Genomic DNA, 18272 nt, shown 5'->3' on the forward strand with positions numbered 1-18272 from the left:
TCCTAAATAAAGATCTAGATTCACCTTATTCGGTGTATAGATCAAGATGGCAAGGACCCGTAGCGGAAACATGAATGCAAATGGGAACCGAAAGCAACCCCCAGTGATTGAGCAAATACCGGTTGTGGTAGCCGCTGCTGAGCCAATAACAATGGCTGGAGTGCAAGCGATGATCCAAGCGATGTTGGATCGTCAAATGGAGGAAACCAGACGTTTGCTCAAGCAAAATCGAGAGGAAGCGACCATACAGATCGAACAGACCGAGTTGAAGGAAGGGCAGACTAAGGAGGGAAACTACAGTGGGACTGTTGGTCAAGCCAAACCACCGATAGTTAGGCAAAACCATCACGACGGAGGAAATGAAGTGATCGGATTTCATGGCATCCAAACAAGGATTTCATGGCATCCAAACCACCGAGTCTATCTGGAAGCCCGACGCCGGTGGAAGTCATGAACTAGATCTCCGAGATGGAGACGATGTTTGAGAGTTACGAGTGTAGCAATAGGCAAAAGACCGCTCTCGTGGTTCCTCTATTGAAATCTGGAGTACTAAGCTGGTGGAACCTACTAGCTGATTCGATGCCCAAAGGAGAAGCGAGCAAGATGTCGTGGGAAGATTTTCTGGTGCAGTTAAAGATGCAGTACTGCTCTGAGCAGGATCTTCTGGAGATCAATAATGAGTTCCAGAATCTAAAGTAGGGAAGGATGAGTGTCATTGAGTATGCTGCAAGTTTTACGGAGAAAATGAAGCTTGTTCCTTACCTCATCCCAACTAAACTCTCCAAGGTTAACAAATTTTCCCTTGGATTACCAGCGGACTTCGGTCCAATGGTCAAGCAAACTACCACTTTGAAAGCCGCCATCTGGGCTGCTAAGAATGTGGAGACCCAGATACAAGAGAAGGGTCTGGAGAGAGCTGAAGTTGGCAAGAAAAGGAAGCATGAAGGATCTTCAAAATCCAACAAAGAAAGGAAATTCTCAAAGATTGATGAAGGAGGAGGAGGTGAAGCCAAGTGGTGCGAAAAGTGTAAAAAGCAGCACTGCGGGAAGTGTAGAGAGGAGGTGACTTGCTACAAATGTGGAAAGACAGGACATTACGCCAGCAAGTGTGCGTCCAACAAGAAGGTGTGCTATGGATGTAACAAAGAAGGGGATATTTCTAGGGATTGCCTAAAGAAAAACGAGGCAGCAAGGCCAAACACGCCACCAAGGTCAAACACGCCACCAAGGCCAAGGGCATTCCACATGATCCTCGACGAAGCAGAAAACAATGCGAGGAACCAAGGATGAGGAATTCATACCCGAAGATCAAGCTATGAGGTAGCCAAAGAGATAGGACCATATGATGTAGCCTATTAGAGGCATAGTCTAGGGTGAACTTAAAAACCTATGTAATAGTTTCAAGAAATAATAAAGCCTTTGTTTTGTTATCTGATGTGTTAAACTGTTATGTGATTTTCCTGTATGGTGACTTGGGGACTGCGAGACAATACTTGGGACGAGTATGAGTAGGTGTGAAAGGTAGTAGATGCATATACTACGTGAAGCACAGGACTCACGCTTGGATCAGGGAAGGTCACAAGGTTACCAAGAAGCTAGTAATTGATACCGTTTTATTCAAAAATGTCGTTACCATCGTTTCGGTAATGACTAAGAAGATTGTTGTTATTCTGACCCTAGTGGTCATATCAAATTGAGTCCGAATATGATGAGTATGTTACGTGGTTCAGAGAACCAAGTTCGATGTAACATCTGACTTAGGCCATAAGATCGAAGTAAATCGAAGTGATCGGTAGAGGTATCGCGACGGTTGCTTGTAGCTAGAAATACTACCTTTTAAGATGTGATTAGAACATGAACGAAGGTATATCATGTTCTAGAATTTGACTCTAAAAGACCTGAGTCCAAGCATTGCAACATACGATGATAGGTCATTAGAATATGACACATCGTTCCATTATAATAATAAAAGAACTTATCTTAAGCTTGTATCCAGTAAGGATCGAGATTGTGACTTGAAAGTCATAATTTGGAGTCCAACCTGAGATAAAGAGCAGGTGTAAGATCGAGTACTGCTTGCAGTCAATAAGTCTAAGAGATCTCTCCGAAGGAATATAGAAGTTATAATTATTACCTAGGATGAAGATATAACGTATGGAGTCAATATACGAGCCCAGTTTCGTTGATGATTCCGAGACGTAATCATCCTAAGGGGAGATAATTGTAACGCCCGTAGATCCGGGCTAGTCAATTTAGAGGTAATAGGGGTTGAAAATGACTTTTCGGCAAAAGATTATTTATAATAAATAGTCTTAACCAAGTTGTAGAATATGTCTCAAGGTTTTTGTACATATAAAGAACGCCAAAGTCCGAGTTATAATGAAGAAGTTATGGCTCGTCGAAGTTTTACGGCAAAACCGGCACGACACCGGGAGACGTAAATAGTGAATTTAAGATAGAGGACTTTTTAGACTTAGTGATCTAAACCAAAGTTATAGTATACGTTAAACCGAGAACATCCATAAAAAGAACACCCAAATCTGACTTCGTATGAGGAAGTAATGATTTTTCTAAGATTTGGCTTAGCAGTGCATGACCCGAAACTCGAAGTTTAGTTCAAGCGGTTTTTGGCTTACGCGACCTAAATGAGAGTTAAATATCTCATTAATAGGAACTCAACGATAAAAAGATAGACGAAAACGGAGTCCGTATGAAGGAGTTACGAATTCTTCGCGGTCATTTAACAGTCTAAACGCCTCCTACTGTTAAATTTAAGATCGGCTGAGAATTTGTAACATACACGTTCTGAAATTGTGTATTGTTATTATTAAAAGTGAATAAAATTGAGTGTTGAGTTCTAACAAATAGTTTTTACTAAAAATGAAGTAAAACTATGATTAGAATCACTCATAAAATATTGGAAGTCTTATGAGATTTCAATTAATAGCCAAATAATGAAAATTTAGCGAAAATATAAAATTTGAAATAACTAAAATTTTATTATTTGATGTTTTAGAGAATCTCGTTAGAAGTGTTTAGACGAAAACCTCTTCGAAATTCGAGTTATAACTTAGAAGTTATGACCAATCGAAGATCCGCGACAAAACCGACACGACACCGAATGACGTAAAAAGTGAGTTTTTGATAAACTACATTTTAGCCTTAGTAATCTAAATGAAAGTCGTAGTATTCGTTAAACCGAGAAATTCGATAAAAAGAACGCCAAAATCTGACTTCGTATGAGGAAGTTATGATTTTTCGAAGTTTCAGCTTAGTAGTAGACAGCTAAAAACTTGAATTTTCGATCGAGTGACTTTTAGCCGACACAACCTAAACAAGAATTGAAGATCTCGACATTTTTCGTACAACGGTAAATAGTCCGACGAAAACGGACGTCGGATGAATAAGTTATGAATTTTTAACGGATTTTCCTGTCCCGGTCTGTTAAAAATAAGAATATTAAAATTAAATTCAAAATTAGCCGACGAAGTCTAAACGAAAGTTGTAGAGCATAATTTTAGCTACGCGTGCATATAAAGAACGTCAAAAACGGAGCCTGTACGAGAAAGTTATGGATTTTACAAGATTGGGCACATTTTCATTTAATTTTCGCATGAATAGTGTTGATCCACGTGGCATCTTCTGATTGGACCGCAGCATCGCATGACACCCTCTAATTGGTCTGATGCCGTGTCCGCCTCATTTCCGACGTCGTGACTCAACCTTGCCCAGATCCGACGTGTGTCGCGATGAGTCGTCCGAAGCAGCTTAGTCACCCGGTGACTCCTCGCATCCGAAGACGCCTGTCGCGTCCGAACCGAGCCACCTGGAGCCCTCGCATGTGCGCCGTCTGGTCCTCTCGCGAGCTGCCATCTGTCTCGCTGACTCCTCCTTCTGATCAGCCGACCCTCGCATCGTCGCCCTATAAATACAAGGCATGCAAGCCATGCTGAGAGAAATGGAGAAATTGCTATTTTTTGCCCCTCTTTCCATATTTTTGTTATTTCCACTTCCCCTGAAGCCCCGGTATTATTTTTAAAGCTCGGAATACGTCCCGAAGTTCCCGGAGAGCCCGAGAAATTATTCTTTTCGGTTTGAAGCTCTACCTTTTTAGAGCCCGGTTTTTAGCTAATTCTTCCGGTTTTCAATGAATAAAGCCATATTTGGAGCCGATATGTTGCTCAAATTACTATTTTAACCCCCGATTATTTTAAGGTGAGTTCAATACATAGGAACAATTGTATGTTATGTGTTAATGTGCTATGTGCTTTTCAGTGTTATTATTTTGAGTTATTTTCCAGTGTTATTTTTATTTGCTATTTTTAATAGCAAAGCTATACCTTGACCATGTGATCAGTGAAATGACTTAGATTCACGGTGGTATTGGTATGTAGCCTCTGGCCATGTATAACATGTCTCATAAGAGGATGAATTCTATTCTATGGAATTGGCAGAAGGTTAGATAAGAATGGTATGTAGCCTCTGACCATGTAGAGCATGACTCCGTAAGAGAATGAACTCTATTCTATGGTATTGGAAAATGGTTAGACAGGGCTATAAGCCTGAAATCTACCAAAATGTTAATCAGAAATTATATGTCTTCTTTACCATTTGGGCCAAAGCTTTATTGATACATAGCAAGTATTGAAATCGTTATGTCTCATTGATCGTAAATCTTTGAATCAAATCTTGAGTTGATATTGAAAGCCTGACATATGATACACATATGCTATTGTTGTTCTTGTTCCCTTTTGCTTCTGTCATATTGGTATTTATAAGGCATAAGATTATATTGTATCTATTTATTGAATTCAGTAAGCGTTATCGCTTATCCCTCTCAATATATAACAACTGCAGGTGACGAGTATCCAATATAGTTTTATACTGTTGAAAGATTTAGAATACTTAATACTATTTCTATGTATTTTAATGTTCATGTATGTATATGAATAGTAGATTCATGGGTAGATATGAAATGTAATAAAACTTAGTCGTTTTGTGTCCAATCTTTTGTAATCACTTTATCAATATAAAATATTGTTTTATAAATATGCATGTAGCATGTTTTGAGGAAGTAACTTAAGAATAATGTTGGAATAGTATGAAAGTTTGGGTCTTTCATAAATACGAAAGTTGGGGTCTTTCAATCATGGTATCAGAGCAATGGTTTAAGTGAACTAAATATCATGGATTGGTATTTAGACTAAAACTGCTGGAAGCTCAATACATGAGCTGATTCATAATAAGTATATGGATACAAACCATAGGAAATATTTAAGTGGGGGATTTGGCAATGATAAACCCTAGTATTCTAAGATATTAAGTTACTTCATATTTTTAAGAAAATTAGTTTAAGTGAACTAGAAATTTTGAGAATTTATAAAAATAAACAAGAATTGTTAGGTGAAGATGATACGATATGTATCTGGTATATTTTAGGGTGAATACCTAATGGAATCAAGCACTAGAATATTAAGAGGAGATATGCCTTATATTCTAATATGTGCTAAATGATAAATGAATATAGCATGCCTTAAGGTGCTTATCTATAATTGCTATTATTTGAGAAAGCTTAAGGTCTGTTGCCGACCTTGGTTTAGAAAATTTTATGTTCAGAATTCTAAGAATTTTCGTAATAGAATTTTTCGAAGTGATAAAGAGACTTATGATAGTTGACATTGATAAGTTTATAAATAAACGATCGCGAGATATCGTAAAATAATAAATATGAATTGTTATCGTAATAAGTGTATTAATGCCAATAGAGTGGTAATATACATTTAAAGTATGTTTGATATATAATAACATCTTTGGAAGAAAGATGTGCGTTTGAAACACGTTTGGGCAAGATAAATGTGTTGGTTCAAATCCACGAAGTTGTTCTACCGCTGTTCAGATTGAAGTAGTGATTGTTTAGAGAGTCGGAAGAACCGAAGATGGCGATCAATACTTCAGTAGTATCTCAATTGATGTGGTACAAGATTAGAAGAATTAAATGAAGATCAAAGGAATGGCTAATGAAGTTTTTCAGACTCAATAGGCCAAGACTTTGTGATGTAGTATGTAGTTCGAGTAGTAACCCTATAAAAGATGTTCAGACTTAGTATTTAATAATACTAAGTGATGATTGACTTCTATCCCATCCTTATAGAAGTTCCATTGTGTGTTAAGCCGACTTTAACATACAAGATTGGGATGGTGAATTGAGTCATTTAGTGGTAAATGGTTAAGCAACTTACTTGTCTAAGTAAGGTAGAACGCTTAATTGAAGAAGAAATACACCCATAGTATCGTATGAGAAGAGATGTTGTAGTCAGGAATGACAGAGAACCAAGTTGAAGCTAGTAGAGCTTGCTGAGATGCAGCTATGATGTAGACTTTTTAGGATAGACTCCTATGAAGTAGACTTAGACTTACTCAGATACAAGAATAACGATTTCAAGGAAGAATAATGAAATGAACAAATGTGCATGATGGTTTGCATCAGTTAGAAGATGATGCAGGTAGTAGAAGACCGTTTGTCTCCATGCTGCTAGAGTAAATTTTGGAGTAGTGTGTCTTGTAGATTAGACACTACTCGAGAAAGAATTTATATGAAGAAATGGAAGTAAAATTTCTATCGACCTATAAAAAAGTATTAGGATATATTAAAGCGAGCATATGTATGAGAAGAATCCTAGAAGGCGAGTATAGGTAATCCAATATATGTTTGATAGAAACGTGAAAACCCTAGTTGAGTCTAGGAGAAACTGTTGTATGTATTTGTCTAAACACATTCATGTGTGATAAGTTGCTTTGTGAAAACTTTTGAATGGTGACTTGGGAACTGCGAGACAATACTTGGGACGAGTATGAGTAGGTGTGAATAGTAGTAGAGGCCTATACTACTGGAAGCACAGGACTCACACTTGGATCAGGAAAAAGTCACAAGGTTACCAAGAAGCTAGTAAATGATTTTGTTTTATTCATGTGTGTCGTTACCTTCGTTTCGGTAATGAGTAAGAAGATAATTATCGTTCAAATCTTAATGTCATAAAGAATCGAGTCCGATTAGTATAAATCCACGAAAGGAGTTGATTGGTTCAGAGAACCATGTCTTATATAGTGATAAAACTTCAGTAGGAATACTGAAGAAGTAAATGGTTGAGGTAGTCGATAGAAATATAACGATCTTCATTAAAGAATTGAGCAATCATTTGCCAGAGATGTGACTTGCTATGTGGTGTTACTGGCCACAAGAAATGTTTCTGCCCTACTCCTACTAGTCAAATGGCGGGGAGTCAAGTTTCTGTTCAACAATCAAAGAGTACTCTAACTAAAAAGGAGGAGGTGCTAAAAACTAAAAGATACGTAGGTCCGAAAGCACGAATTAGAGATACGTGGTGCTATTCTTTCTATTCCAAAGCATCTACGTGTTGATCAAACTCTTTTCATTTTCTTTATTCCATCAGCTTGATTTATTTGATCTGATTCTAATACAAGAGTTTGGTTCGTTATGTGTCTTGTGTGTTATAAATACAAATGTCATTAGAATAAAACCATTCAAGTTGATTTTATTGCAAAAGTAAAGAACTTATCGTTGGTTTAGTCTATAAACCAAGAAGGAGCAGGAGTCTACAATGAGAATTGAGTTTAACTCAAAGATTAGGATCGAAAGCCCAATAGAGAATGATGAGCGGGTGCAGGTTTTAGCACTGCTAGTAATTAATAAGTTTGAAGAGTTTGACAATCGTTTGGCAAACTAAAAGTTAAATATCGTACATTTTAGATTACCACAAAGGAAGTAAGTTAAAACTCGAATGTTGTGACTAGTAATTTTCTCGTAAACTCTAGATCTACTCACATCTTATTTGATTTCAATGCCTCAGATTCTTTCGTGCCTTATAAATTCGCATATTCTTTTCAAATTGCTTGTAACGCAATTGTCCAATCATTTCATATAGATAACATAGGAAATATATCATTACTTGCTGATAAAGCCTATAGAGTTAGTGTTATAGGAATTGAAAGCTATAATCTTCCTGCTAACCTAATTCCTATCTTTGATATTATTCTCGACATGGATTGGTTGTTAAAGAACCACGTAGAGCTCTTGTGCTACAAAGAGATGATATGCATCCATATCGAAAGGGAAGATTCTATTCATGTCTACGTTGAAATTAATAACTTCTTTCTTAAGAAACTCGTAAATTATGTAGAAGGGATATTCTACTTATCCGGCTTATACAGTTAATACCTTGAAAGAGGAGAAGGAAACTGTGAATGATAACCTTTGGATAATTATCGACCGGCTGATGAAGAGTGCATATATTATCGCCACACGTGAAACGACTCCATTGGAGAAATACGCGTAAGTTACTTAGACGAAATTATGGCAAGTCATGGTGCGCCACTAAAGATTATTTCCGACTGTGATACTCGTTTCACTCCTCACTTTTGGGCGAGAATGAAGCATGAATTAGGATCTCGAGTTGCTCTTAGTACAACTTATCATCCTCAGACAAATGGTCAGAAGAAGAGAGCAATCCAAATAGTAGAAAATATACTGAAGGTATATAAAGTACTGTATGAGCGTAAATGTCATATTCAAATATGTTGGCATGACGTAAGACGGAAGATCTTTGGAGGATCTAAAATGATTCAAGACATCACTGACAAGATACAAATTTTCCGAGAAAGAATGAAAGCGGCTCAGGATCGACAAATGTCCTATGCAGAAAAGAGGAGACGACCCATAGAATTCTGGGTGGATGATTTAGTAATACTGAAGGTATTTCATGAAAAGGCGTTATACTACTTTGGAAGAAAGAATGGTTGGTAAGCAAGCATACTGCTTGGAATTGCCTGAAGATTTGACAGATATTCATGAAGTGTTTCATGTGAGCTATCTGTGTAAAGGTTAAGCATATATGATGAAATGGTTCTATTATCCTAGGTGAAACTGGATAATAAGTTAAGTAGAAGAGATTGTAAACGAAAGAATGACTAATCTACGTAATAAAGAAGTGAAGCTGGTGCTTCTCAAGTGGAAACACCATCGAGGCTCAAATTATACTTGGGAAAAGTAAGAATGAAATAAGAGTGAAGTATCCCTAATTGTTTTAATCGTTATGATTTCGGGGACGAAATCCTCAAAAGGAGGAGGTATTTGTAACATACACATTCTGAAATTGTGTATTGTTATTATTAAAAGTGAATAAAATTGAGTGTTGAGTTCTAACATATAGTTTTTACTAGAAATGAAGTAAAACTATGATTAGAATCACTCATAAAATATTGGAAGTCTTATAAGATTCCAATTAATAGCCAAATAATGAAAATTTAGCGAAAATATAAAATTTGAAATAAGTAAAATTTTATTATTTGATGTTTTAGAGAATCTCGTTAGAAGTGTTTAGGCGAAAACCTCTTCGAAATCCGAGTTATAACTAAGAAGTTATGACCAATCGAAGATCCGCGACAAAACCGGCACGACACCGAATGACGTAAGAAGTGAGTTTTTGATAAACTACTTTTTAGCCTTATTAATCTAAATGAAAGTAGTAGTATTCGTTAAACCGAGAAATTCGATAAAAAGAACGCCAAAATCTGACTTCGTATGAGGAAGTTATGATTTTTCGAAGTTTCAGCTTAGCAATAGACAACTAAAAACTTGAATTTTCGATCGAGTGACTTTTAGCTGACACAACCTAAACAAGAAATGAAGGTCTCGACATTTGTAGTACAACGGTAAAAATTTCGACGAAAACGGACGTCGGATGAAGAAGTTATGAATTTTTAACGGATTTTCCTGTCCTGGTCTAAACAAAAGTTGTAGAGCATAATTTTAGCTACGTGTGCATGTAAAGAACGTCAAATATGGAGCCCGTATGATAAAGTTATGGATTTTACAAGATTGGGCACATTTTCATTTAATTTTCGCATGAATAGTGTTGATCCACGTGGCATCTTCTGATTGGACCACAGCATCGCATGACACCCTCTAATTGGTCCGATGTCGTGTCCGCCTCGTTTCCGACGTCGTGACTCACCCTTGCCCAGATCCGACGTGTGTCGCGATGAGTCGTCCGAAGCAGCTTAGTCACCCGGTGACTCCTCGCATCCGAAGATGCCTGTCGTGTCCGAACCGAGCCACCTGGAGCCCTCGCATGTGCACCGTCTGGTCCTCTCGCGAGCTGCCATCTGTCTCGCTGACTCCTCCTTCTGATCAGCCGACCCTCGCATCGTCGCCCTATAAATACAAGGCATGCAAGCCATGCTGAGAGAAATGGAGAAATTGCTATTTTTTGCCCCTCTTTCCATATTTTTGTTATTTCCACTTCCCCTGAAGCCCCGGTATTATTTTTAAAGCTCGGAATACGTCCCGAAGAGCCTGGAGAGCCCGAGAAATTATTCTTTTTGGTTTGAAGCTCTACCTTTTTAGAGCCCGGTTTTTAGCTAATTCTTCCGGTTTTCAATGAATAAAGCCATATTTGGAGACGATATGCTGCTCAAATTACTATTTTAACCCCCGATTATTTTAAGGTGAGTTCAATACATAGGAACAATTGTATGTTATGTGTTAATGTGTTATGTGCTTTTCAGTGTTATTATTCTGAGTTATTTTCTAGTGGTATTTTTATTTGCTATTTTTAATAGCAAAGCTATACCTTGACCATGTGATCAGTGAAATGACTTAGATTCACGGTGGTATTGGTATGTAGCCTCTGGCCATGTATAACATGTCTCATAAGAGGATGAATTCTATTCTATGGCATTGGCAGAAGGTTAGATAAGAATGGTATGTAGCCTCTGACCATGTAGAGCATGACTCCGTAAGAGAATGAACTCTATTCTATGGTATTGGAAAATGGTTAGACAGGGCTATAAGCCTGAAATCTACCAAAATGTTAATCAGAAATTATATGTCTTCTTTACCATTTGGGCCAAAGCTTTATTGATACATAGCAAGTATTGAAATCGTTATGTCTCATTGATCGTAAATCTTTGAATCAAATCTTGAGTTGATATTGAAAGCCTGACATATGATACACATATGCTATTGTTGTTCTTGTTCCCTTTTGCTTCTATCATATTGGTATATATAAGGCATAAGATTATATTGTATCTATTTATTGAATTCACTAAGCGTTATCGCTTATCCCTCTCAATATATAACAACTGCAGGTGACAAGTATCCAATATAGTTTTATACTGCTGAAAGATTTAGAATACTTAATACTATTTCTATGTATTTTAATGTTCATGTATGTATATGAATAGTAGATTCCTGGGTAGATATAAAATGTAATAAAACTTAGTCGGTTTGTATCCAATCTTTTGCAATCACTTTATCAATATAAAATATTGTTTTATAAATATGCATGTAGCATGTTTTGAGGAAGTAACTTAAGAATAATGTTGGAATAGTATGAATGTTTGGGTCTTTCATAAATACGAAAGTTGGCTCTTTCAGAATTAGCCGACGGAGTCTAAATGAAAGTTGTAGATATTGATTTTACCTACGCATGGATATAAAGAAAGTCGAAAACGGAGCTCGTATGCGAGAGTTATGATTTTTATAAGTTTGAAGGCTGATACGCGATAGGGGGTGACGTGGCACCACCAGACGAGGACACGTGGCACGACCAGAAGGGTGCCACATGCACCAACTCAGTGAGTCATGATTCAGACTTGGCGAGTCCACCAGTCAGGCCTCCTATAAATAGAGGTGTCGAGCATTCACTTCTCTTCACACCTCTCCAACATTCTTTCTCTCTCTAGTTTCTCTCTCTAGCCTCCCAAACCCCCCCCCCCCCCCTAAAGCCTAGGTAAACCCCCTAGCACCCGAAGGAAGCCCCGAGGCTCCCGGAGTCCAGATAAAAAGGGTCTTTCGGCTCGGAAACGCCGCTCCAGTGAAGCCCGGTTTTCGAGAAAACTCGCAGTAAGTGAGTTACGCCTACCCTATCTTTAGCATAGCTTATGTTTCGATATAGTAATGTTATTAGGACCCTAAAATAATTATTTGGGCTATTATTATGAGTTATATTGAGTGTTATTTAATGCTTATATAATAATAATAATAATAGCTAGACTATTAATTAGTCGCGGTTATCGTTAGACTAAACCGTAGTGGTATTGGTACTAGGTTTTATCGAAGGAAAATTGTTTTGAGAGTATCGAAGCGTTGTCCGAGTGCTAAGTCGCCACCTTTCAGGTGAGTGCATAGTTACTTTCTTCTTACACATTGATATGAAGTATTTTATATAAATTACATGCTATGTGTGCATATTATCTAAATACTTGCTGTCTATGTTGGATGAACGATTTTATACATGTTTTCAATGATTTAAAATGTATATGTATTTTACATCTACGATAATGTTGGGGTAAACATGGGTACATATAATAGATGCAATATGAGTTGAATGATGAGTTGAGAGGTGTTATAGACCACGAGGTGAGGGTGAGAGGTGGACGATGTGAGAAGCCTTTTTCCTAAATGATGGCCCCGTCATTCAACAGAGTATGGATGACAACTAGGGCCTATTTTAGACAGTCCAGTGGAACACTAGCAGGCTCGCAACCTGTAGGTATTGTGAACGACGTGTTCACCCGGTGTACTCTAAACCTTGGTGACCATGCAGACTTGGTGCCTAAACTTTGGTGACCATGCAGACTTGGTGCCTAAACCTTGGTGATCATGCAGACTTGATGCCTAAACCCTGGCGACTATGCAGACTTAGTGCCTGTTGTGTAAACTATGGCAACGATAGATTTCTTGCCGATTCCTTAGGATAATCCTTAGGAATAAGTGAACGAGGAATAGCTGATTCTTAGGGTAAATCCTTAAGACTAAAGAAGATAATGGGGATGGGTAATTTGATTGATTGTTTGATTGTTTAAACATAATAATTATATTATTGTGGGTTGAAAACCCTATGTACTCACCAGGTTTCCCAACCTGACCCACTCACTTTATTTATATCACATGTGTCGATATGAAGTGACATTACACTGAGAGATTAAGGAGATATAGATCACTAGTGTAAATGAAAGTAAGTTTTGTTTATGCTTATGTTTCTGTATTGACGATGACATCCCAAATGTTTTAAAATGAATAAAATACATTTCTTTGGAAATTCTTTGATAATGTATTTATCTTGTTTTTTTCGGGGAATAAATTCCGCAATATTTTTATTAAAAGAGTTACTCTGATTTTCATAAAGCATAAACAAAATCGGTCTTTTCTGGCCGTGAAAATGGGGATGTTGCAAATACAAGTAAAAATGTGTAGATCTATGTGTATGTGTGTGCTATGTATGATTTTATGCATGTATGTGTGATTGTATGTGTTTATGTGGTAAAAATGCAACAAAAAGAGTAGAAATCTCGAGATCTATGGCATAAGAAGTAAAACGAACTAAGGTTGTGTTTGTTTTTTAAAAAAATCCTCTTCTAACCTCTTAGTGCTGCGCGGCGCAGCACACGCGCAGCACTTTTAAATTCGCAGCAGTTTGATTTTTAGAAGGCTTCGGGCTTAAAAACCTCTTCCCGTCCTCTTCCCCACGCAGCATTGGGCTTACCTCTTCTCAGCACTTCTAAACCTAATAACAAAAAAAAAGACACGGACAAAACCACAGCCGCAAGTCGTTCATTCTTTCTTGGCGTCGAACGTGTTGAAGACCGGAAGAATTTTGGTCGCCGTCGCTGCTGCTGCCGGTCGCCGTCGCTGCTGCTGCTGCTCGCCGCTCCTTGCTGCTGGTGGTCGCCGATTTCACTGCCCATCCTCCATCTCCTTCGTCTTCAACATCACAGCACACAGGTTTGTTTTTTTTTTTTTTTTTTTTTTTGTCCAGAAGTGTGAAATAAAATTGCTTCAAGGAGTAAACCAACAGCATGTATAGACAATGGTGGATCCCCATAATTATGAGAAACTCTTCTACGAGGTTCGCCTCTTTGGGAAAGACTAATCTTCATCTTTGGAGTTACTGTTGCTATATCTATCCCTTCAAACACATGAAGAGCAGCTTCTATGTTTCCCTTTTGATATTCATATCTCCCTAACAACGCTCTTGCTTCCTATTTTACAATAACATTCAATTACCAATTCTAATAGACTTTCTTAACCAAAAGAAAGATTAAAACTTGTTCTATGGGTTCAATTCAAACCAGGAAATAAGAAAAAATGTAAAAAGTTTAGAGAAACAACCTCAAAATTTAAGGAACCATTTTCACGAAGAGATGATTCGGCTTCTTCAATATTACCCGTATCTGACCTCCTATCGTTTTCACCAGTGGCTTGAGAAGAATAAGCACCAGAGGAACAATCCTCCACAGCTAATGATTCTGATGAAGCTGTGAAATATGATTGAAGAAAGAAGCTGTGAAATAAGCTTTGAAGCTGTGAAATAAGATGATAATCTCATGATTTGAATGGTTTCATAAGGGCATAATTGACCTTTTTTTTTACAGATCCACCATAGAGAGAATTTTTGTTTTGTTATAATTCTAGCAGTTAGAGATATTGCAAGCATAAATTGAGTTAAAATTCTGCTTTAGTGCTTTGTTATAATTCTAGGAGTTTGTGTTTTGTTCTTTAATTAGAGCCATGATTTATGTTTAGGTTCATGAATTTTTGTGTTGAATTGTTATGAATGTTGGGTAAAATCATAATCCTTGATGAAATCATATACTTATATTGTGAAATCATAAACTCGTATATTAGTTTATATGCTGAAATCATTAGCTCAAATGGTTTTTTTAAACTTATTTGTTGAATTGTTATCACTTGTATTTCTTGAATGGAGATCAAGTTTATGCTTCTTTTCAAGTTTGTGCTTAAATTGTTGAATATGCTAAACGTATTTGTTGATTATGTTGAAATATGATTAATCTTTTTTGCTAAAGTATGTATTTTATATTTTTTTGTTATTAGCGATGGGAGATAAACATACATGGACCAATGAGCAAACAAAATGCTTATTGCTCACTTGTATTGAAGAAGTACAAACCGTGGGTAGAAAAGGTTTGAGTTTGCACAAACAATCATGGCACAAGTTAGGAACAACCATTAAGGAAAAATATGGCGTGGATTTGAGTCAACGACAATTAAAAAACGCCTATGATAACCTTAAAGCCAAATACACAGGATGGTTGTACTTAAAAAATAAAACTGGAAACCTTTACAATCCCCAAACAAATACTTTTAATTTAACAAATGAGGAGTGGGAGGACTTTAAAAAGGTATATATACACACACATATTTATATGTATTTTGTTTATATAGTTGCCAATTCTTATATTACTTTTGTTACATTGATTGCGTTTAGGGACATCCGAAAGCCGCTTCTTTGAAAACCGTCCCATTATTGTTTCCAGAGCTTTGTGCAGAACTCTTTGATGGAAACAGTGCATCTGGTAATCTCAGTTATGCCACATCCCAAACACCATCGGGACATGGATCATCTTCTTTCCATGTCGCACCACTACATCTTATGGACGCCCCTTCTATTAACATAGATGAGGATGATTTCTTTTCCAATCATACTAGTGAGCATTTTACTCAACCTTCACCTTCTGCTGCTTCACCTTCTGCTGCTTCACCTTCTGCTGCTTCACCTTCTGGTAACCCCAACAAAAGGGCCAAACCCTCAACTCCTAGACCTAGAGCTCCTAGTGCCTCACCTGATCCACCTTCTTCTGCCTCGCCTAAAGCTTCTATTACTGCTGATGATTTAGCATTGGAGATGCAAAAAGCTCTACGTCATTTGACTCAAGGGCCAACAATTCCCCAATGTTTAGAGAAGCTTGAGTTGCTCGAGTTAGACCCAATAGACCCTCTACGATTTGCTGCGTATCACATTTTTGGAGGGACCATGAGTATGAGAGAGATGTGGGTAAATTTGCCTAATGATCCACGAATATTAAGAGGATGGATCGAGATGACAGCTACAAGCTTGGGAGTTTTAAAGGATGGAAAGATCGTTCGTTGACTTTATATGTTTGAGTTGTTTAGGTTTTAATTGCATGTTTTGGAACTATATGGTTATGTTTTTTGGTTATTTCTACTTGAATGTTATTTTTAGTATTTGGTACTTGAGATTTATGTTATGTTATTTGGTACTTGAAATTCATGTTATGTTTTTTGGTACTTGAAATTTATGTTATGTTTTTTGGTACTTGAAATTTATGTTATGTTTTTTGGCGCTTGAAATTTATTTTATATTTTTTTGTACTTGAGATTTAAGTTATGTTTTTATCTTATGTTATGTTATGTTTTGTTGATTAATAGGTTTGTAATGGATCACGACAAAAAGATATTACTCATAATTCTTATGTACTTGTACGTCCGCTACTTTTGGAAGAGAGGTGTCAAACGAGTGCGGGACAACGATTCGGAAATGACAGGACATGAATTTACGTTAGAGTTACTTCACCGTAATCCTCTACAATGTCTTGAAGTGCTACGTATGTCCCGTGAATCATTTGTTCGGCTATGTGCTCATTTTAGAGTACACTACGCGTTAAAGGATAGCAAACATGTGTCGGTTGAGGAGAAGATGGCTATGTTTTTGATGATGATCGGTCATAACCAACGTTATGTGATTATCAAGCGGAGATTTCAACACTCAAAGCAAACAATTCATAAGTTTTTTCATGAAGTGTTGGACAAAATGTTGCTTTTCGCACATGACATTATAGTGCCAACTTCTTTTAATCCGAATCCAAATATTCCGGGACATAATAGGAGGCTACGACGGGTGTTCAAGGGAGCAGTTGGTGCACTTGATGGCACTTTGATACATGCTGTTGTCCCTGCAAACAAACGGGATTTATATAGAAGTAGGGGAAAAGGCGATTGTTACCAAAACGTATTGGCAATATGTGACTTCAACATGATGTTTACGTTTGTTGTGGCCGGTTGGGAAGGGATAGCACACGATTCTAGAATTTTATCAGAAGCATTAGCAAATCCACATGCACCATTCCCGCTCCCACCACCAGGTAAATTTATGGTTATTTAAATAGTTTTATCTTAGCTTGAAAAATAAATGACTTTTTTTTTTTTTTTTTTTTTGCTTTTTTACAGATAAATATTATCTTTGTGATGCCGCCTATGCAAACATTCGAGGTTTTATGGCACCGTACCGTAATGTAAGGTATTGGCTTGGAGATTTCCGTCGAAGACGTGCATTAACGAATAAAGAAAAATTTAACCATGCACATGCAAAACTTCGGAATGTCATTGAGCGGGCTTTTGGTGTCTTGAAAGCACGATTCCCTATATTGAAGAGGATGGCACCATTCTCGTTGGTTACACAACGAAACATAACCCTAGCATGTTTTGCGCTTCATAATTTTATAAGAAGAGAGGGACTACGTGATGAGTTTTTTGCACGATATGATGAACCAAATGTCTCGGTTCGGAATAACAATGCAGTCGTTGATAATGATGAAGATGAGATTCCAACACATGGTACTGCAGCGGACCGTGAATATATGACCCAGTTACGGGATGAAATTGCCGAGCAATTGATGCAAAATATGGAATGAAAATTATTAAAGTTTGGTTCTATGAATTTTATTTAAAAATGTTATTATAAGACTAATTTGGTTGTTTGAATTTTATTTCAATGTTTTAAAACTACTATTATTAAATTTTTGGTATTAAAAAACTATCTTCGGTTTATTAAATTAGTTTATTTTAAATTTTTTAATATCTGCAGCAGTCTGCAGATGTTAAAAAAACAAACATGCTTCTCATTACAGTCTGCAGCACTTTGGTCCACCTCTTCTGCTGCAGAGGACCGCAGAGGTGGTCCGCAGACTTCAGACAGTTTCACTTCGGAAAAACAAACAGCACCTAAATCAAAGTTATACCACACTAAACAAGACAAGAAAAATACCCTCTAAGATTTAAACTAGACACATTGTAACATAAAACAAAATTTTGGGGCTTAATTGTCAAATAAACAAAAGTTGTGTTGGATTAGTGTATAAGGCTATAACTATATTTGGTAAGTACTTGACCCGGTTATGCATGGTCCTTTTGGGTTGCCTTCACCATAGCAACTTGACAGGATGATTTGTTAAGAGAGAAGAAATATTATTGTTAATATATTATGAGAATAATATATTAAAGGAATCATAATATTATTTGATTAATATAGGTCATATATTAAATAAGAATTAATTTGGTGACTTAAAGAGGTTAATTGAATAAAGGGGCATAAACTGTCAAATGTGTGATAGTTGTATTTTTTGGGCTATGTATCCTTATGGATATGAGG

General features: G+C 36.9%; 2 protein-coding genes across 2 annotated transcripts; one reads left to right on the top strand and one right to left on the bottom strand.

The window, feature by feature from the left end:
* Positions 1-13791: 13791 nt before the first annotated feature.
* Positions 13792-14463, bottom strand: LOC111895769 (protein NPGR2-like). The gene is made up of 3 exons (XM_023891834.2): positions 14453-14463; positions 14192-14363; positions 13792-14061 (listed from the first exon to the last, which is right to left on the bottom strand). Exons 1-3 carry the CDS (start codon positions 14461-14463, stop codon positions 13792-13794), a joined length of 453 nt encoding a protein of 150 aa, XP_023747602.2.
* Positions 14464-16382: 1919 nt separating this feature from the next.
* On the top strand, positions 16383-17535 carry LOC128129143 (uncharacterized). Its single transcript, XM_052767812.1, has 2 exons — positions 16383-16986; positions 17072-17535. Exons 1-2 carry the CDS (start codon positions 16383-16385, stop codon positions 17533-17535), a joined length of 1068 nt encoding a protein of 355 aa, XP_052623772.1.
* Positions 17536-18272: the final 737 nt, after the last annotated feature.

Source organism: Lactuca sativa, chromosome 9, assembly GCF_002870075.4.
Source record: "Lactuca sativa cultivar Salinas chromosome 9, Lsat_Salinas_v11, whole genome shotgun sequence".
In the NCBI taxonomy this organism is placed as follows: domain Eukaryota; kingdom Viridiplantae; phylum Streptophyta; class Magnoliopsida; order Asterales; family Asteraceae; genus Lactuca; species Lactuca sativa.